The sequence below is a fragment of the Dendronephthya gigantea genome, unplaced genomic scaffold (genome assembly GCF_004324835.1).
Source record: "Dendronephthya gigantea isolate DGI-Jeju-01 unplaced genomic scaffold, DenGig_1.0 000035F, whole genome shotgun sequence".
Lineage (NCBI taxonomy): Eukaryota > Metazoa > Cnidaria > Anthozoa > Malacalcyonacea > Nephtheidae > Dendronephthya > Dendronephthya gigantea.
In genome coordinates, this window is record NW_021163045.1 from 1,844,991 (window position 1) to 1,859,847 (window position 14,857).

Sequence of the window (14,857 nt, forward strand, 5' to 3'; positions counted from 1 at the left end):
GACCACCACGTTTAAGATATCTTCTGCAGGTAGTTTAGACACAAACCACGACAGCTTATTATAGAATACTACCTACACTATACTAACACAAGAATACTTACTTTTAACTCCTGCAAGCGTTGTTCTTCATTCTGCCCTTCGTTTCCGACTTGTTCCAAGCCAATCAAACGAACTTCTATATCTGTCAGCCACGCATTCACATTGCGACGTTCCTCTTCAAATTCCACAAAATCTTTCGACAAAAGATGAAACTTTGCGATGGAGTCGTCCAGTGTTTGTGTGATGTCGTACCAGCGTTCTTGTGTCTTCCCAATCATTTGTCTGATCAACTGAGCCGAGCTGGATGATGAGTTGTTTACCAAGCAGTTCCCTCGTGTCAACAGGCGTTCCACGAGGACCCCTTTTGCTCCAACTTGTCTCTTCAAATCCTGCAATGCAAAATACATCAAATTCAATGTAAGTACAAAAAACTCATTTTCAGCTGTATCAATTAATGATCATAATACAGATTAAAATATTGATTGTAATCACACATTAATCCAGTACAGTAAACCTAATTCACTAAATCTCTTTACCTGAAGTCTGGAAATCTCTAAGCTTAACTCATGCAGATCCTCACAGCTTCCGGAAGGTATCGTAACCAGGTTTTCAAACGTTCGTAACCACGTTATAAACTGTTTGTAATCATCTCTGAACTCCTTACACAAAGCGATACGGTCCTGATTTTGCTTCAACAACTGACCCACGTTTCTTGAAATCTTTTTCCAACGCGATTCAAAACTGTCTCGGGCGATCTGCAAATCTCCTGCGTCGCCATCGTCCGGGAAAGCACAACTTTGCAACCTCTGAATAGGAGAATAGGAATCAAGAATGGTGCCTTTTATGAACTTTTTCGCTTTAAAAGACCAATAATACACTCCAATTTGTGTATTTCCAACTTACCACACACAGACTTAATACTGAAATGACATCTGGTGATCTCGCATTGATTTCTCTTTGACTTATCTGTGAGTTGAAAGAAAAAATATTCGATTACCCCATTACAGATTCGAGGCGAAATAAGGTTTAACTAGGCATTTAACTATCATTGTATAACCGTACAACAATAGCGCTCAATTTGCAATTGTTAAACTGCCCAGTTCATGATAGTCGTTCTCTCGGCTAGTTCATGATACTTGTTCTGGTGAACCTCACCTGCAGATCAACAAGTTGCTGATTCAGCTCGTCTATATCACATGACACTTCCCCACTGATCTCCGTGATCTGTCGTTCGACACTGGACATCCATTTATTGAGCTGTGTAAGTTGTGCTTCCAGCAACTTCAGAGAATACTTCGTCTGCTCGGCCTTTTTGTACGAAATGCCCAACTGTATGCACAACGCTTCCCAGCGTTCGTTGAGCGTATCACGTTGCTGCATGATATGACGTAATAGCTCGTTTCCAAGCTCTTTGTCGATGAGCTGCAAGGTCGAATCGTTGACTGACGTTCGTTGAGCTTCGTGGCTCTCGATTTCTTTACGGTATGCCTGAAATAACACGAAAGATCAGTGCTGCAGAATACCTGCTTTTGGTTGCAGAGGAAAGTGGATAACGTTATCCGTCCTTTCAACAACAACCGACGCTAGAGATACCACAAAAGAACCAACCTTAATCTTAGATCTTTGTTCCTCTGGACTACAAGAATAAAAGTGTTTCCAATCACGGCGAAGTATCCCCTCGAGGCGATGAAGCCAAGCGGACAAGCTTTCGAAATTGTCCATAAACCTTCGTAAGTAATGTAGAGAATCAATCGTGCGGTGCATTTTAGTCGAGAGGCAGGTGCATACGTTTGTCCATAGCGTACCCATGACAGAAACCTGGTTATTGATGTGGTCAGCGTTAGCGTACGAGGACATGCGCGATAAACGTTTTCCTCGCTGAGTCAAAAGTTCCAAGTGCGGTCGGCGTTCTTCAACTTCAGTGCTTAGTTCCTAAAATATGATTCAAAGTGCGAGATATTCAATTTCCACATAATGCAGTCAGAATTTTCTTCTGGTTCACTGGATGAAATAATTTTTACTGGACCTCAAGGAGATCAAAACTGGTCAAGTCAACATAACTTAGGATCTTACCTTAAGTCTTTCATAATATTTCTCCACATCAGATAAAGTCACTGCACTACACGTTTTTAAATAAAGCTCTGTTTGTCTTAACCAACGCATAGTATCTTCCATAACGGTGGTGTACTCCTGCCAATCACCCAGGGTTAGTTCCAGAGTACGTTGATTCGATGCGACGCACTCGGAGACTCGAACCCAACGTTGTTCGACGTTGTGGTATTCCTTTTCAACCGCGTCGTTTACCGTGTCGTTGGACCTGGTGAAGCATTGTTCAGTTGTAGTGTGAAGAAGATCAAATTCGCTTTGATGAGCGTCTAGTTCTTTGCGACAGGCCTGTCGGAACAAACAAGACAATTAGGAATGATAAATGAAGGAGAGGCATAATAGGAGTAGAGTAATACAATGGTATGGTATGGTGTGGTATGGTATGGTATGGTATGGTATGGTATGGTATGGTATGGGTATGGTATGGTATGGTATGGTATGGTATGGTATGGTATGGTATGGTATGGTATGGTATGGTATGGTATGGTATGGTATGGTATGGTATGGTATGGTATGGTATGGTATGGTATGGTATGGTATGGTATGGTATGGTATGGTATGGTATGGTATGGTATGGAGAAGATTGCTATTGCATTGCATAATAATCAGCACATACTAACCTCAACATATTCAACTTGACTCTCCAATTCAGTGATATCCGACGAGGCGACAGGTTGAAGCCCTGGTCGGGACTCAAACTCAGTCAACCAACTCACAAATGCCTTGTGTTTCCGCTTGAAATCTCGCCACTTCACGAGACGATAATCCAAAGTCTCCTTGTGTTTCCTAACAGCACAGGATGTGTTCTCCCATCTCACTTTTAAATCGTTAAACTTGCCTTCAACCTCAGCGCGAGTGCTTGCATCCACGTTCTTGTTTTGATCCAGAGTTTCGGCCAGACGCTGAGCACACAACAACTCCTCCTGGTATCTTTCGCTGTTGCTCTGAAAGAACTGGAGAGAAAATTGAATAAGTAAAGGTGGGTTTATCAGATGCAATTTTCTTCCTTTGGGAGATGAAAACAAACGGTCTTGTATTGATTGCTTTAAGTTTCATATACCACAGATAACCTTATCTGATCATTTATAACACCCGAGAACATTCCTATCTGAATATTGATATATTAATTTCAGACAACCTGGCTTTGATTTGGGTCAATCAATGGAAACTGATTTACCTCAAACGACTGTTCCTGCTCATGCAAATGTTCGACATCATCTTCGTTCCTCAACTTCGCTTCAGTATCTTGCAACACAGCATTCAAATGTCGACATTGTTCTTGGAATTTCGCTTGCAGTTTCTGAACCGTTTCAACTTCTGTTTTCTTGGAATCCAACTCGGCTGTGAGAATTTCTAATCTTTGGCGTAATTCTTCCACTTCGTTTCGGGCACTCTTCCCTTGTTCAGACTCCTTGTCCCGGAAGTGTTCTTCAGTAAATTCTATCAATTCCTCCAGTTCCGGGCGCATTTGGATTGCCTCACGAATTAGTCGCTGGAAGAGAATGAAAGGTTTACCGCATGTAGGTGTATCTTTTGAGAGGAAGGTTGGTGTGTTGGGATGAAGGAGAGCTGATGCATCATGGAAGAAAGAGATTAGAAGAAGAGGTTGTGAGGTGGTAGACATTGCAGAGAAGATGGTGGAAAGCAAGGTTGAGAATTGAGATGATATGGACACGTATAATAAGAAGAGATGAAGGAGAGCTGGTCAGAGATATTAGATGATATGGACACGTAATAAGAAGACATGAAAGAGAGCTGGTCAGGAGGATCATGGAATGAAGAGTGAGGTGGAAAACAAGATCTTGGCATACCTGCAGTAATCTATAATGTTCTTTCGTATCGCAATATCGAGTCGTATAAGCCTGTTTCTCACTCTCTTTAACACGTTCATCCAGGGTTTGAAATTTAGCGCAGAATTCCCGCCATGAGTTGGTTTTCACTTTCAACCTGGTAACAGATCAATTGCAAATAGAATTCAACATTTCACATAAGAACTTTAGAAAGAAGTAAAGTTAGCGCTTAAACGAAAAAAGAAAATATGTTTGAAATTAAATGAAACTTGAATTTCATTTTGCCTACCTTTCTTGTTTCTGGTTTAAAGCGTTGGCAAAATCACTGAAAGTTCTCGTGAGTTTTGTTAGTTTTGGAGAAACATGCAGATTTCCTTGTTTCATTCTTGATTTCAATTCCTGGCCACGATTTCGTACAGTCTCAAAGAACTCTCGTTGTCTGTTCAACGCTTCTTGAAGTTGCTTCGAAATAAATAGATAAATAAATGCACACAGCTCAATACGATCGGGATTTCGAGATATTTTTTTCAGGTATTTTAAACACAACCCACAACAGCTTATTGTAGAATGGTATTGCCAAATGACAAATGACAATCATCACTACAGTATGCAGTAATATGTCATTCAAAATTCAAACAAGACAATCTTTATAAATTTTCGGAGCTAACCTCACAATCCTTCAACTGGGCAAGTTCAGAAGCCAATATTTGCTCTTCGGGTTCCAAATCTTGATGCAATACATTGTCCTGGTATTCAAGCCATGCCAAAACCTCGGCGCAGTCTTTATCGAACTCCTGACAAGCGGAGATCATCTGTTCCGTTTGGATTTTATGATTCTTAATCTTTTCCGCAACGCTGCCATACCTCAGGTTCAGTTCGCGAATATCTTTGTCCAGTTCATACAAGACACTCTCATCACAGACGTTGTTTAGTTCAACCAGGATACTGTTTAGATTGTAAACAGTCGGACGAAGATCATTCAACTCGTTCTCAAGATTCTGAAATAAAATTTACAGTTGAAATGTTAGAAGTAAACATTAGCCCACTTTTAGACAAAATATAACTACGATTTGTTGCAGAAAATCCAATTTTCATGCATTCTTACACTGTCAAAGACACCGGATATGCCGTGATGGGATGAATTTTTACCAGAAGACACACGAGAGAACTTAATAGCAATTTTCCTTATGACCTCATATCTGGGCTAGTAAAATCTCATTTGTAAAAACATTCTTCATCGAGCTCTCCTCAAAATGAGCAGATGCTTCAATACGTTAGAAATTAGATCAAGGTTTTGTGGCGTATTAATAAACAAACTACATTCTGAACTTACACAGAGTCTTGTCTTCTGTGATAGCAAGCTGTCAAGATCACCATCAAATGTAGCCAACGACTCCAAGATCATCTCACCATCGTCCAGGAAGCTCATAATCGAACCAATAGAGTCTCGACAGGATTTATGTTTGGTTGTCATTTCAGATAACCACTCCTCGCAGTCATTGACTTTTGTATTTATATCCACCCAGCGTTCCTCGATGTCTCCTAAGATCCCTTCTATCTCCTCGGAGTCATAGAGGCCCTCGTTCAGAAGGCCTCGAGCAGATTTAACGAATTCTGTGACTGATATTTTCTGGGTCACAAGGAAACCTTTCATAGCCTAAATGACGATGTCACAACAATATGAAATGGAAATTCTCAGTCAGGTTAGAACGACAAGGAAGGCATTATACACCCTGTTGTACAATATTAGGAGAGCCTGGAAAAATCCTCTAAAATTCAAGAAGTATATTAGTAATCTCATATTTACTTACCTTAACATCCTCTAACGCGATATTCCTATCTTTTTCAGTAGAAATATGTTGGTATTTTGACATGGCTGCCTCCCTTGTTGCGAACCACGAATCCGTGTCAACCAAATGAGTCAGCTGCCGTTGGAAATCCATCCATTTATTTAACGAGATCTTAACGGCCTCCTCTTTTTCGTTAAGCAATGACGTCACACTCTTCCAGTCTTCGTCGAGCTGCGCGATCGACTGTCTTAAAGAGGTACACTTCTCATCCTTCATGTTTTCGTCTCGTGATTTTCGCCTCAATCCATCGACGATTTCTTGTTTGGAGCGCAATTCTCGTTTAGCATTCTGTAAAAAGGTTTAGGTTAAGCTTATCCTCTATGACTAGAGTTTGAGTGGCGAATTGTTTACAACATAAAAATTTTTATGTTTGATTCGAAAGTTAACTACCAACTTAAGCCTTGTGAGTTAGTTCTTCGCTGAATGTCTTTGTGTTTGGTTGCAAACCTGGTTGCAAATATGTACAATTTCTTATCAAAGAATCACACTCCACAGCTGACCACCACTTAACTCACTGATTAAGATACTTAATAAAACCAACTAATTAGGACAGGAAAATACCTGATAACTAGCCACCAATGATTTGATTTCCTCCAAAGACGAGCTACCTATCTGTGGAACTCTCGCAAGCACCAATCTCCTGGCGTTTTCCACACACACGTTCAACTCATCGACGTTAGCAGTCATGTCTGCCACCTCTAGTGTCCACTCCACCGCGACCAGTTCATCGAAACGGTCCGAGACCAACGATTGAAGCTCTTGCCAATGAGAGTTTAACTTTTGCTGTTTCTCTTGAAGACGTTCGACATCACCTTGAATGTTGTCTACGAGAAAATGAAACGAGAGGTCGACTGACTCTTTGAGAGTGATGTGGTTGTCGATTTCATCGTGATGTTTCTAAAAACAGGACAATTCTTTAGTGATAACAAGAAGGATGCAGATGGAAGGGATATTTCCACGATAGGAAGAGACACTATAGGATAATGAAGAGTGAACATGTTCATGTCATTCCCCCTTTACCCACCTGGATCAACGCGATTTGTCTCTTGACAACCTCAATGCTCCTATCACGATGTTCCAGGTCACGCAACGAAGACAATATGCCGGTCAGCCAATCGTACATTTCTTCTTGTTTTCTATCGTAATCTTTCCACAGTCTCATGACTTTCTCAAGCCTTCCACGTTCTCTACCGAGATCACTTTCAATCCCGGTCCACTCCTCCCTCAACTGTTCAATTTTCACGTTCACTCCAGCGGCCTCGGTCCTCGCGTGGACGTGTTCCCCCTGTCGTAGAACGTCGTCTTTCACCGTAACCTGTCGAGAAAACACAAATAAAAAATCAAGCACTGGTCGATGATGAACCTACATATTCACGTTTCATTCAAATCACATGTATACTACATACCTTTTCCGATAATTTCTTTTCTATTTCGCGAACTTTTAGTAATTTCCCTAAAACAAATTCGACGCTATCCTCGTCTCTTTCTTTCAAAGGTAGAATAAGATTACTTCGAGTTTTTTCCAGCCAATGAAGCATCTCCGCAAAGCGGCTTTCAAACAGCTCCCATTTGTAGCGAATCTCTTTCAATTCGTCAGTTCGTGTATCTGAGCGAGTCTTCAGTTCCTTCGCGAGTGTTAAACAGGATTGACATTTCTCACAGAGTTCGGGATATCCTGACTCATCTTTCAAAGTGTTTAGGCTGTCGAGAGTGTACTCCATTTCCGTGATCTTGTTGTTGATGTTTCTCGCTGCAAGCTGGGAAGAACATAAACAAAGATGGTATTTTTCTGGAGCAATGCCATCACACGAAAAAAGAATTATAACAATTTTGTTGAACAATCTTTTCCTGAAATCTATTCCAAGATACTGGAACTTACTTGAACTTCTTTCAGTTTTGATTTCATTTCGTTCAGAGTTTGTGGAATAGCGATTCCGATGAAAATCTGGAGGTTTTCCTCAGCGGTTCTCAACCAATCCTCGAACTTCTTCACCTCTTCCAGAACCTGCGTTAGCAAGGTGCTGTGGTCAGGCCAAGTCTTGGGTCTGCTTCGAGGTGATCTCAGCTCTTCTGGGATTGATTCTGAGACGTTGACCTCCCTCCTTGTGTCGGTTTCCTACGGAGAAGACACAAAAAACTCAAAGGCAAGCCCTGGCATATTACGGTTCATTTGAAATATTCCATGTTAAATCTCTCTTGAAACTCTACTAAAAGAATTACCACAATAGTTTCCAAAGCTCCAGCTTCGTTTAGATTCTTCCACCATGACTCTAGTTGAGTTTTCACGACTGTCATTTGATCAGAAATTTCTTTCAAAGCGGTTGTGTTTTGTTCACCGTGTGAAGACGTTCGCAAGACGTCCAACAGTTTTGTTAGCCTGTCAGCTTCGGAGGCGAACACCTTTGGCAGGAAAGAAAAACCTTTTCAATAACAATTCAAAGCTTTGTAAAGATGTATTGTAAAGCTTAATGCTTTGTAAAGATGATTTGTATGAGTTGATGTTCCGATGCTTCAACTTGCACACTTTCTTTGACCTTAATATTTCAAGGCTACGACTGAGTGAGTACGGGTACGCTTATGCCTGAGAGTCTGAGAAAAAAATCTGAGAGAATCACGATACCTGATACTGGGCTGCTGCAACTGTGGGATCATCACTTGTATCGCCTGTGCAACACTCCTGCAACCTTTGCAACAAATCTTTAACATCGCGCTGACATTCTGAGAGAGTTTTTAAGAAGTCTTCTTTATTGTTGACATTTAATGCCTTCATCATCACAACATGAAGTACGTTCTGTAAATCTCGTAACTTCGAGCAGGCTTTGAGCATAACGTCACGCCATAGATTACGTAATCCTGTCACGTGTTCTTCATTGCCCTCGCTGGACGAATCGACGAATCTTTCAGATCTTTTCACCAACTCGTTCACTTGTGGCTTCTTGTGCTGAATCTTTAGGTATAAATCCTGCAAAAGGAATGAAAGTGAATTCACACAATTCGACAGGATATGTCATCTAGTTCTGGTTTAATGGATTTACCTGCAGACACTTTACGCGCTGTTTTATTTCCTTCACCTCACCCTCCGAAGTGGAAACACTTTCAATTTCTTCTTCCACGGCCGTTAACCATTCAAATAGATCGTGAAAGGCCGATTGGTAGTCGAGGAAATCGTCATCAAAATGACGGCGTGATTCGTCATCTTCCTCGTCACATTGGCCAGAGAATAAACCGAGTTTGTTCAGCAGGCGCTTGATACTCTGAATAGGAATCATTCCTTTTTAGATTATAATATCTTACAGAATCATATCATGGATCTACAGGAGGAAACCTAAACTAAACTAACTTTATTTATACTGGATAACTCTATCAGTTCTAAACTGTTCTTCCTAGAGGTCAAGTAAGGATCATCTCTTATTGATCCAGTGTTACTACAGGAGGAAACCTAAACTAAACTAACGTTATTTATACTGGATATTTCTATCATTTCTAAACTGTTCTCAAACTAAACCTCTATAATTTTTATTGTATATTAACCTCATTTTCGGTATTAAAATACAGCGAACTAAGCAATGCTGTATTATTCCGAAGAGAACTCAAAGAACTGTCTTCACCAGCGACCAACTCGTTATCGGTTTTGTCTTGCACAAGTTGCTCTAAATCTTTCTGTCTCGCTGTGGCGTGACCCTGAAGCTTGTCCCACTGTTTATTCAGAGCCCGTAGTCTCTCTTCCAAGATCTCGCGTAAGCCACTTCGTGCTTTCTTCATGAAGTACGGCCCATGCCTGTTGATGGTGTTTATTTTGCTTTGAATGTTTTTCATCTCAACACAGAGTGCCTAGAATACAACGAAGCTTCTTAAGTTTGAGAGGACCAAAAACTGTCTTTAAAGAAAGTCTTATATTGTCAACCATGACTGTCAACATTGAATTGATATATTGCTTCTATCATACCTTGGATAACAGACATAATATGAAGTACTTACGACATGTTTCAGAAGCGCCGACTTAAGATTTTTTTCTTCATTTTCTTGTGGTTTTAGCATCACCTCGATGTCGATCAATCTTTGAAACAGCTCATCAGGTTCTTCTACGAATTCCTCAACGGTCTTCATGGGAGGAGGGGCAGAGGAGACAAGGGGGTACTCCGTCTCCAAGTTCTGCCCCTCTCTCAACTCTTCATCAGGCTGGAGATCCTGGATTGCACGATTTCGCAACAGTAGCTCTTCGTCGATATCGTGAACTCGAGATTTCTGGGGGGATTTCTGCGGGGAGGAATCTTCCGAGGATGTTTGCACAGAGAGGGAATCTTCCGAGGCAGTTTGTTCCGAGGGTGATATGTCATGAAGTGAATGTCTCGAGATTTTCATCTCGTAGGGTGTTTGATCGGAGGGCTTAAAATCCGGGAGGGAGGACGCCTCCTGAGTATTGTCGAAGGTAATAGGTTCTGGTTCTAAGAATCCTACTGGAATGAACGGACGTGAATCAGAGCTTGCCTGATCTGTGTTTTCGAGCTGTACTGTTTCAGCATCTAAGTTATCCAGCCTAATGTCATTCTGCGTTTGCGAATCTTTTCCAGGAATCATCTTGAACAGGTTATCTTGAACAAGATATTCTAAGGAACCGTTATCAGAATCTTCATCAATTTTCATCAGATTACCGTCCCTCGGGAGATCTGAACTCGGAACAGTCGTGTCACCGTCGCTTACCGGAGGTACATTCTGAGTGATGTCTTTTAGTACAAATTTCCCGTCATCGACGTTCTTTCTTGGTATTCCTGGCGCGTCACTGGGCGAGACTTCATCAATACTACCCAAAATCTCTACCTGGCCTATAAGATCGATATCCTGCGATGTCCGTGTGGGGTTATCTTGTCTGCCTTCACTGTACTTTCCAGACCTAGCTTGAGCAAATTGCTCTGTTATCCTGCTCTTGTTCACAGGAGAATCCTCACATACAGTATCCACACTTCCACATGCCTCAGAGCATCCTTCTTTATGGACTGGCGACACTGTGGGTGTCTTACTAGGTCCGTCAGTGACCTCACTGGCGAAAGTATTCATAAGAGAGTCCCCCATACCACTGTCTGATCCATATTGTGATCCATCACTACTACCTGCCAACACACGATGTTCCTCATTATCCACATCGCTATCATCACTTAGCCGCATGGCACCGATCATGCGATCCTCCCCTGTCCTCACAGCGTGACTAATATCCTTACCGAAAACCTTAGTATCCCTCGTTCCCCCTACATGTTCATTTTCATCCACTAACTCCCCAGATATCCTGGCCTTTACCATCTTTAACGAAGTTCCAAGCTCGCTCAGCAACAGATCTATTCTGTTCTTTTGCTCTTCTGAAACAGACGATCTAATTTCTCTACCAAGGGCTTGTAGCGTTCGGAAATTTTCATCAAGCAAAGTTAGTTCATTTTTCTCCTAGAAAAGTTATAATGATTCGGTTATTATGATTCTTACACTGGACCTCTAGGAAGAACCAGTTTAGAACTGATAGAACTATATAGTATAAATTAGTTTAGTTTAGGTCAGGTTTCCTCCTGTAGTAACACTGGATCAATAAGAGATGATCCTTACTGGACCTTTAGGAAGAACAGTTTAGAACTGATAAACTATCAAGTATAAATAAAGTTAGTTTAATTTAGGTTTCCTCCTGTAGTAACACTGGATCCTACTACTTAGGGATTGATGCATGTAAGTATTTAGCCAATAGAATGGACGACTTGCGCTTAAGACTAACTTTTGATCGAAGTAACTAGAGGAAAATAAATCACCCTAGCTAGAAAGATCTTATTTAAATCAGTAAAACTGCCAAGTTTGGCTGCAAAATTTTGTACAATACGGAAAATATAGCCATGCGAAGTTGGCAAATTTTGTATACTTTTGTATTACGTGCAGAAATGTGTAACTAATTTAGTTACAAACTTCCGGTCGTAATACAAAAGTATACAAAAATCGACAACTTCGCATGGGTATATTTTACGTATTTTACAACAATTCGCCGTCAAACTTGGCAGTTTTACTTATTTTAGTAAGCTCTTTCAGAAAATGTCCTTTTTATCGCCGAGGTAAGAAATTAGTCTAAAGCGCAAGTCGTCCATTGTCCCTAAATGTTGGCTTGTATGTTGTATTATGTATGAGTGTATTAGTATTAATGAAATGCATTATAAATTCATTTTAATTATATGAACAGACACGCGTCCCTAATTATACTCGAGTTTTTCATTAAAATTTCCACATGTTTTGACATTCAGAAGAGATTGCCGTGAAATTCATAATGGAAAGAAACCAGTTTCAAAGTTTATTGTGTCCAATCACATCATATCAAAGTTTATCTGATTTGACATAAAATAATATTGGACCTCGTATGGGAATGAAAATGCTTTTTGTACTATCGCAGACCTGTTGTCCTTTATCAACAAGATAACGTGGATAAATACTAAATCATTTCTAAACGTGTAACGTAAAAATCAATAAAATCCAATCTGGAAAACCCTCAACTAAGGCTAGATTTATTTCGATTGCTGGAGGGCTGTATCTGTTTAAAAACGTCTTGACTGCTGGGACAGTATAGGCAAATAATTATGGGTGGCAATGGAAATATAACTCTAATATCCCGAGAAAACCACAGCTAACCTCTCCTCGTATGCCACCAAGAATTATAACGTGGTTACAGAAACGAAACTTTGTTTTACACAAAGGTAGCCCAACATCTTTCGCGATTGCGTGTCAAGGGTTAACACAATGCAGTCCAGGGATGATATTGCATGTACATAAACACGAACATATAACAAACTGTCATGATATTCTAAGCTGACACACACTATTTTTGAGCACAAAAGAACAATAGTAGAACCACACTTTAAAATAAAATAGCAAATATTCCCTAATATGAAACATTAAATGGGTACAAAAGTTGGACAATGTTATGCAAATAGCTACAAGAAGTTTTACAAGCTTGTTAGGACTTTAATAAACTTGTATACATACGCTTCTATTTTTGAAAGGAAATATTGCCGCTAGCACTGTTTATATGATTTTTGAAAAAAGACCAGACAAAAACATTGGAATTGCTAGGGTATGGGGTATTGTACACTTATTTTTCACGCTTATATAGACAAATATCAAGCCAAGAATAAATAGGAAGCACTCGATGTATTGTAGCCTTCCTCAATAGGAAACGAAAGAAAGTGTTTCACCGTGAATTCCAATGATTTAGTTCAGAACTACATCAGAAAAGGATTCTTCTCTGTATTGCATGGTTTTCACTGGCTAACGTTCTCGAACAAATACATGACAAATATATATTAACAATTGGAAATTGTGATAAATTTGTCACGGCAAATACACTTGACAGAAGATCAAACACTAACTTTTATCAAATCATAAAGAAAAATTTGCTTGTGTGAAAGCAGATTAGCTGGCAAAACACTTGTGCTTTAAACGACCAATTGTTTACATCGCAAGATGCTTCAGTCTTTAGACACAAACTACACCGTAGAGTTGAACATATTCGACGAACTCTCCATACACACACCGGACCAAGCCGGTCTTTGCTTAACGCCACAGGAATAAAAGCGCAACACGCTATCTCGCACACAAAGGGCGAGAACATGGCTAACACAAAACATATACAACGAGACATTTACCTCAACAAAGGCACGCGAGACTCCGGTCTGCTGCTGGAAACCGGACAGCGATATCCTGCATTTGACTGCCTCGAATTTCTGCTTGTACTCCGCGACGGCGTCCTCGAATCTTTCAAAACAATCGTCCTGTTTCTCCACCAGCTCTTGTATCCGTAAAAAACGTCTTCTGACATCTTGAAGCTTCGCTGATAGCTGACCATCGGCGTCTGTGTTGCCGCTAGATACTAACAATTCCCCTTCCTCTACGATCTTGCCAACCTCTTCCGAGACAAGCGCGAATTGGTCACTAAACGCCTGAAAGTAAAACGTGTGAAAATAATTTCCCTCGGCTTCCATTCAGCGAACATCAGTTGAAACCGAGATATAATCCATTTTAAAAGCGCCGTATATATTCGCTAAACTTGAAATGTTAATCGTCTTATATATTGTAAACACATCCACTAGACGAAGTAGACAAACGTTGTTGATCTGAGTATGTCAAAGGTAATCAATTGTAAAAAGGCCAAAGTCTTATAGCTTGTTAGATAGTCTTATGTTGAAAAAAAACCGGGTTCCAATGACATTTTCCGTCCGATTTGGGCAGCCTTTCCCTTGGTAAATAACCTGCTTACGCGTTAGAGCACCGCAGTCCATTCAAACGTACGATAAAAGCATGTCACAGACACACCGTATTTAAAATATGTAAATTATGAAAGCTACAAACACGTCTATTCAACTGAGAAGCGTATCCGTTGTCAAGGCTACGCCATCAGGTAATTCACAGAAAATCTTTGTACTGTAACATTTTGAACATTTTATAATAAGATGAAGCTTGGCTAAAGGAACCATCTCATGCCAAATCCGAAAGCGAAACGTGAAGTTGTCTGATTTTTTCTAGCGAATAATAATCGTGTGTTTATACTAAATGAAACTCGACACTTTGAACGCGCTTTCGAAATGTGCTTGGACGCACGTTGAAATTCGAGAGGTCGAGTAAACCGCGGGACAAAACGATAAAACTATTAATTGTGGGAGGGTTTTCCAACCTTTTGCCGTAGAGAAGAGTACAGCGAGTCAGCGACAGAAATTAGTGTGTGCAGCTGATTGCTTTTTATTTGATTTTTCCAATATAGAAAGCACCTGCGTAATGTTCATTTGCATTTTAGCTTAATTGTTAAAATACCTGCAGGTAATCACTCAACTTGTAATAATAGAAACGAATTAGTTTAGCGTCCTTGAGATATATGTCTATTTCGACGCATTGAAAAAAGCTGTCAATATTGGCGATACGAAGACCCCTTAGATTGGCCAAAGTTTTGAGCGAGTTTAGCCAAGTGCGTTGATATTTTGTGACATAAACCGCTCCAATGTGATACCTTTTTAACAAGACAAGAGCTCGAGGGACGAATGATTAGACCTCTTAAAAAAACTG

General features: G+C 40.3%; 1 protein-coding gene across 1 annotated transcript in view; it reads right to left on the minus strand.

The window, feature by feature from the left end:
• Window positions 1–14,857, minus strand: part of LOC114525681 (nesprin-1-like) — a 46,315-nt gene that overhangs the window by 892 nt on the left and 30,566 nt on the right. Inside the window, exons 29-51 of the mRNA XM_028547087.1 lie at window positions 13,447–13,740; window positions 9,764–11,218; window positions 9,317–9,616; window positions 8,821–9,039; window positions 8,406–8,747; window positions 8,006–8,185; window positions 7,665–7,901; window positions 7,192–7,542; window positions 6,810–7,100; window positions 6,347–6,682; window positions 5,747–6,073; window positions 5,269–5,592; window positions 4,604–4,933; window positions 4,225–4,397; window positions 3,957–4,092; window positions 3,323–3,637; window positions 2,766–3,098; window positions 2,113–2,433; window positions 1,648–1,971; window positions 1,195–1,527; window positions 943–1,005; window positions 576–845; window positions 102–428 (exon numbers count right to left, since the gene is read on the minus strand). Of these exons, the coding sequence (XP_028402888.1) occupies window positions 102–428; window positions 576–845; window positions 943–1,005; window positions 1,195–1,527; window positions 1,648–1,971; window positions 2,113–2,433; window positions 2,766–3,098; window positions 3,323–3,637; window positions 3,957–4,092; window positions 4,225–4,397; window positions 4,604–4,933; window positions 5,269–5,592; window positions 5,747–6,073; window positions 6,347–6,682; window positions 6,810–7,100; window positions 7,192–7,542; window positions 7,665–7,901; window positions 8,006–8,185; window positions 8,406–8,747; window positions 8,821–9,039; window positions 9,317–9,616; window positions 9,764–11,218; window positions 13,447–13,740 (7,581 nt within the window). The remainder of the gene's footprint in view (window positions 1–101; window positions 429–575; window positions 846–942; window positions 1,006–1,194; window positions 1,528–1,647; window positions 1,972–2,112; window positions 2,434–2,765; window positions 3,099–3,322; window positions 3,638–3,956; window positions 4,093–4,224; window positions 4,398–4,603; window positions 4,934–5,268; window positions 5,593–5,746; window positions 6,074–6,346; window positions 6,683–6,809; window positions 7,101–7,191; window positions 7,543–7,664; window positions 7,902–8,005; window positions 8,186–8,405; window positions 8,748–8,820; window positions 9,040–9,316; window positions 9,617–9,763; window positions 11,219–13,446; window positions 13,741–14,857) is intronic.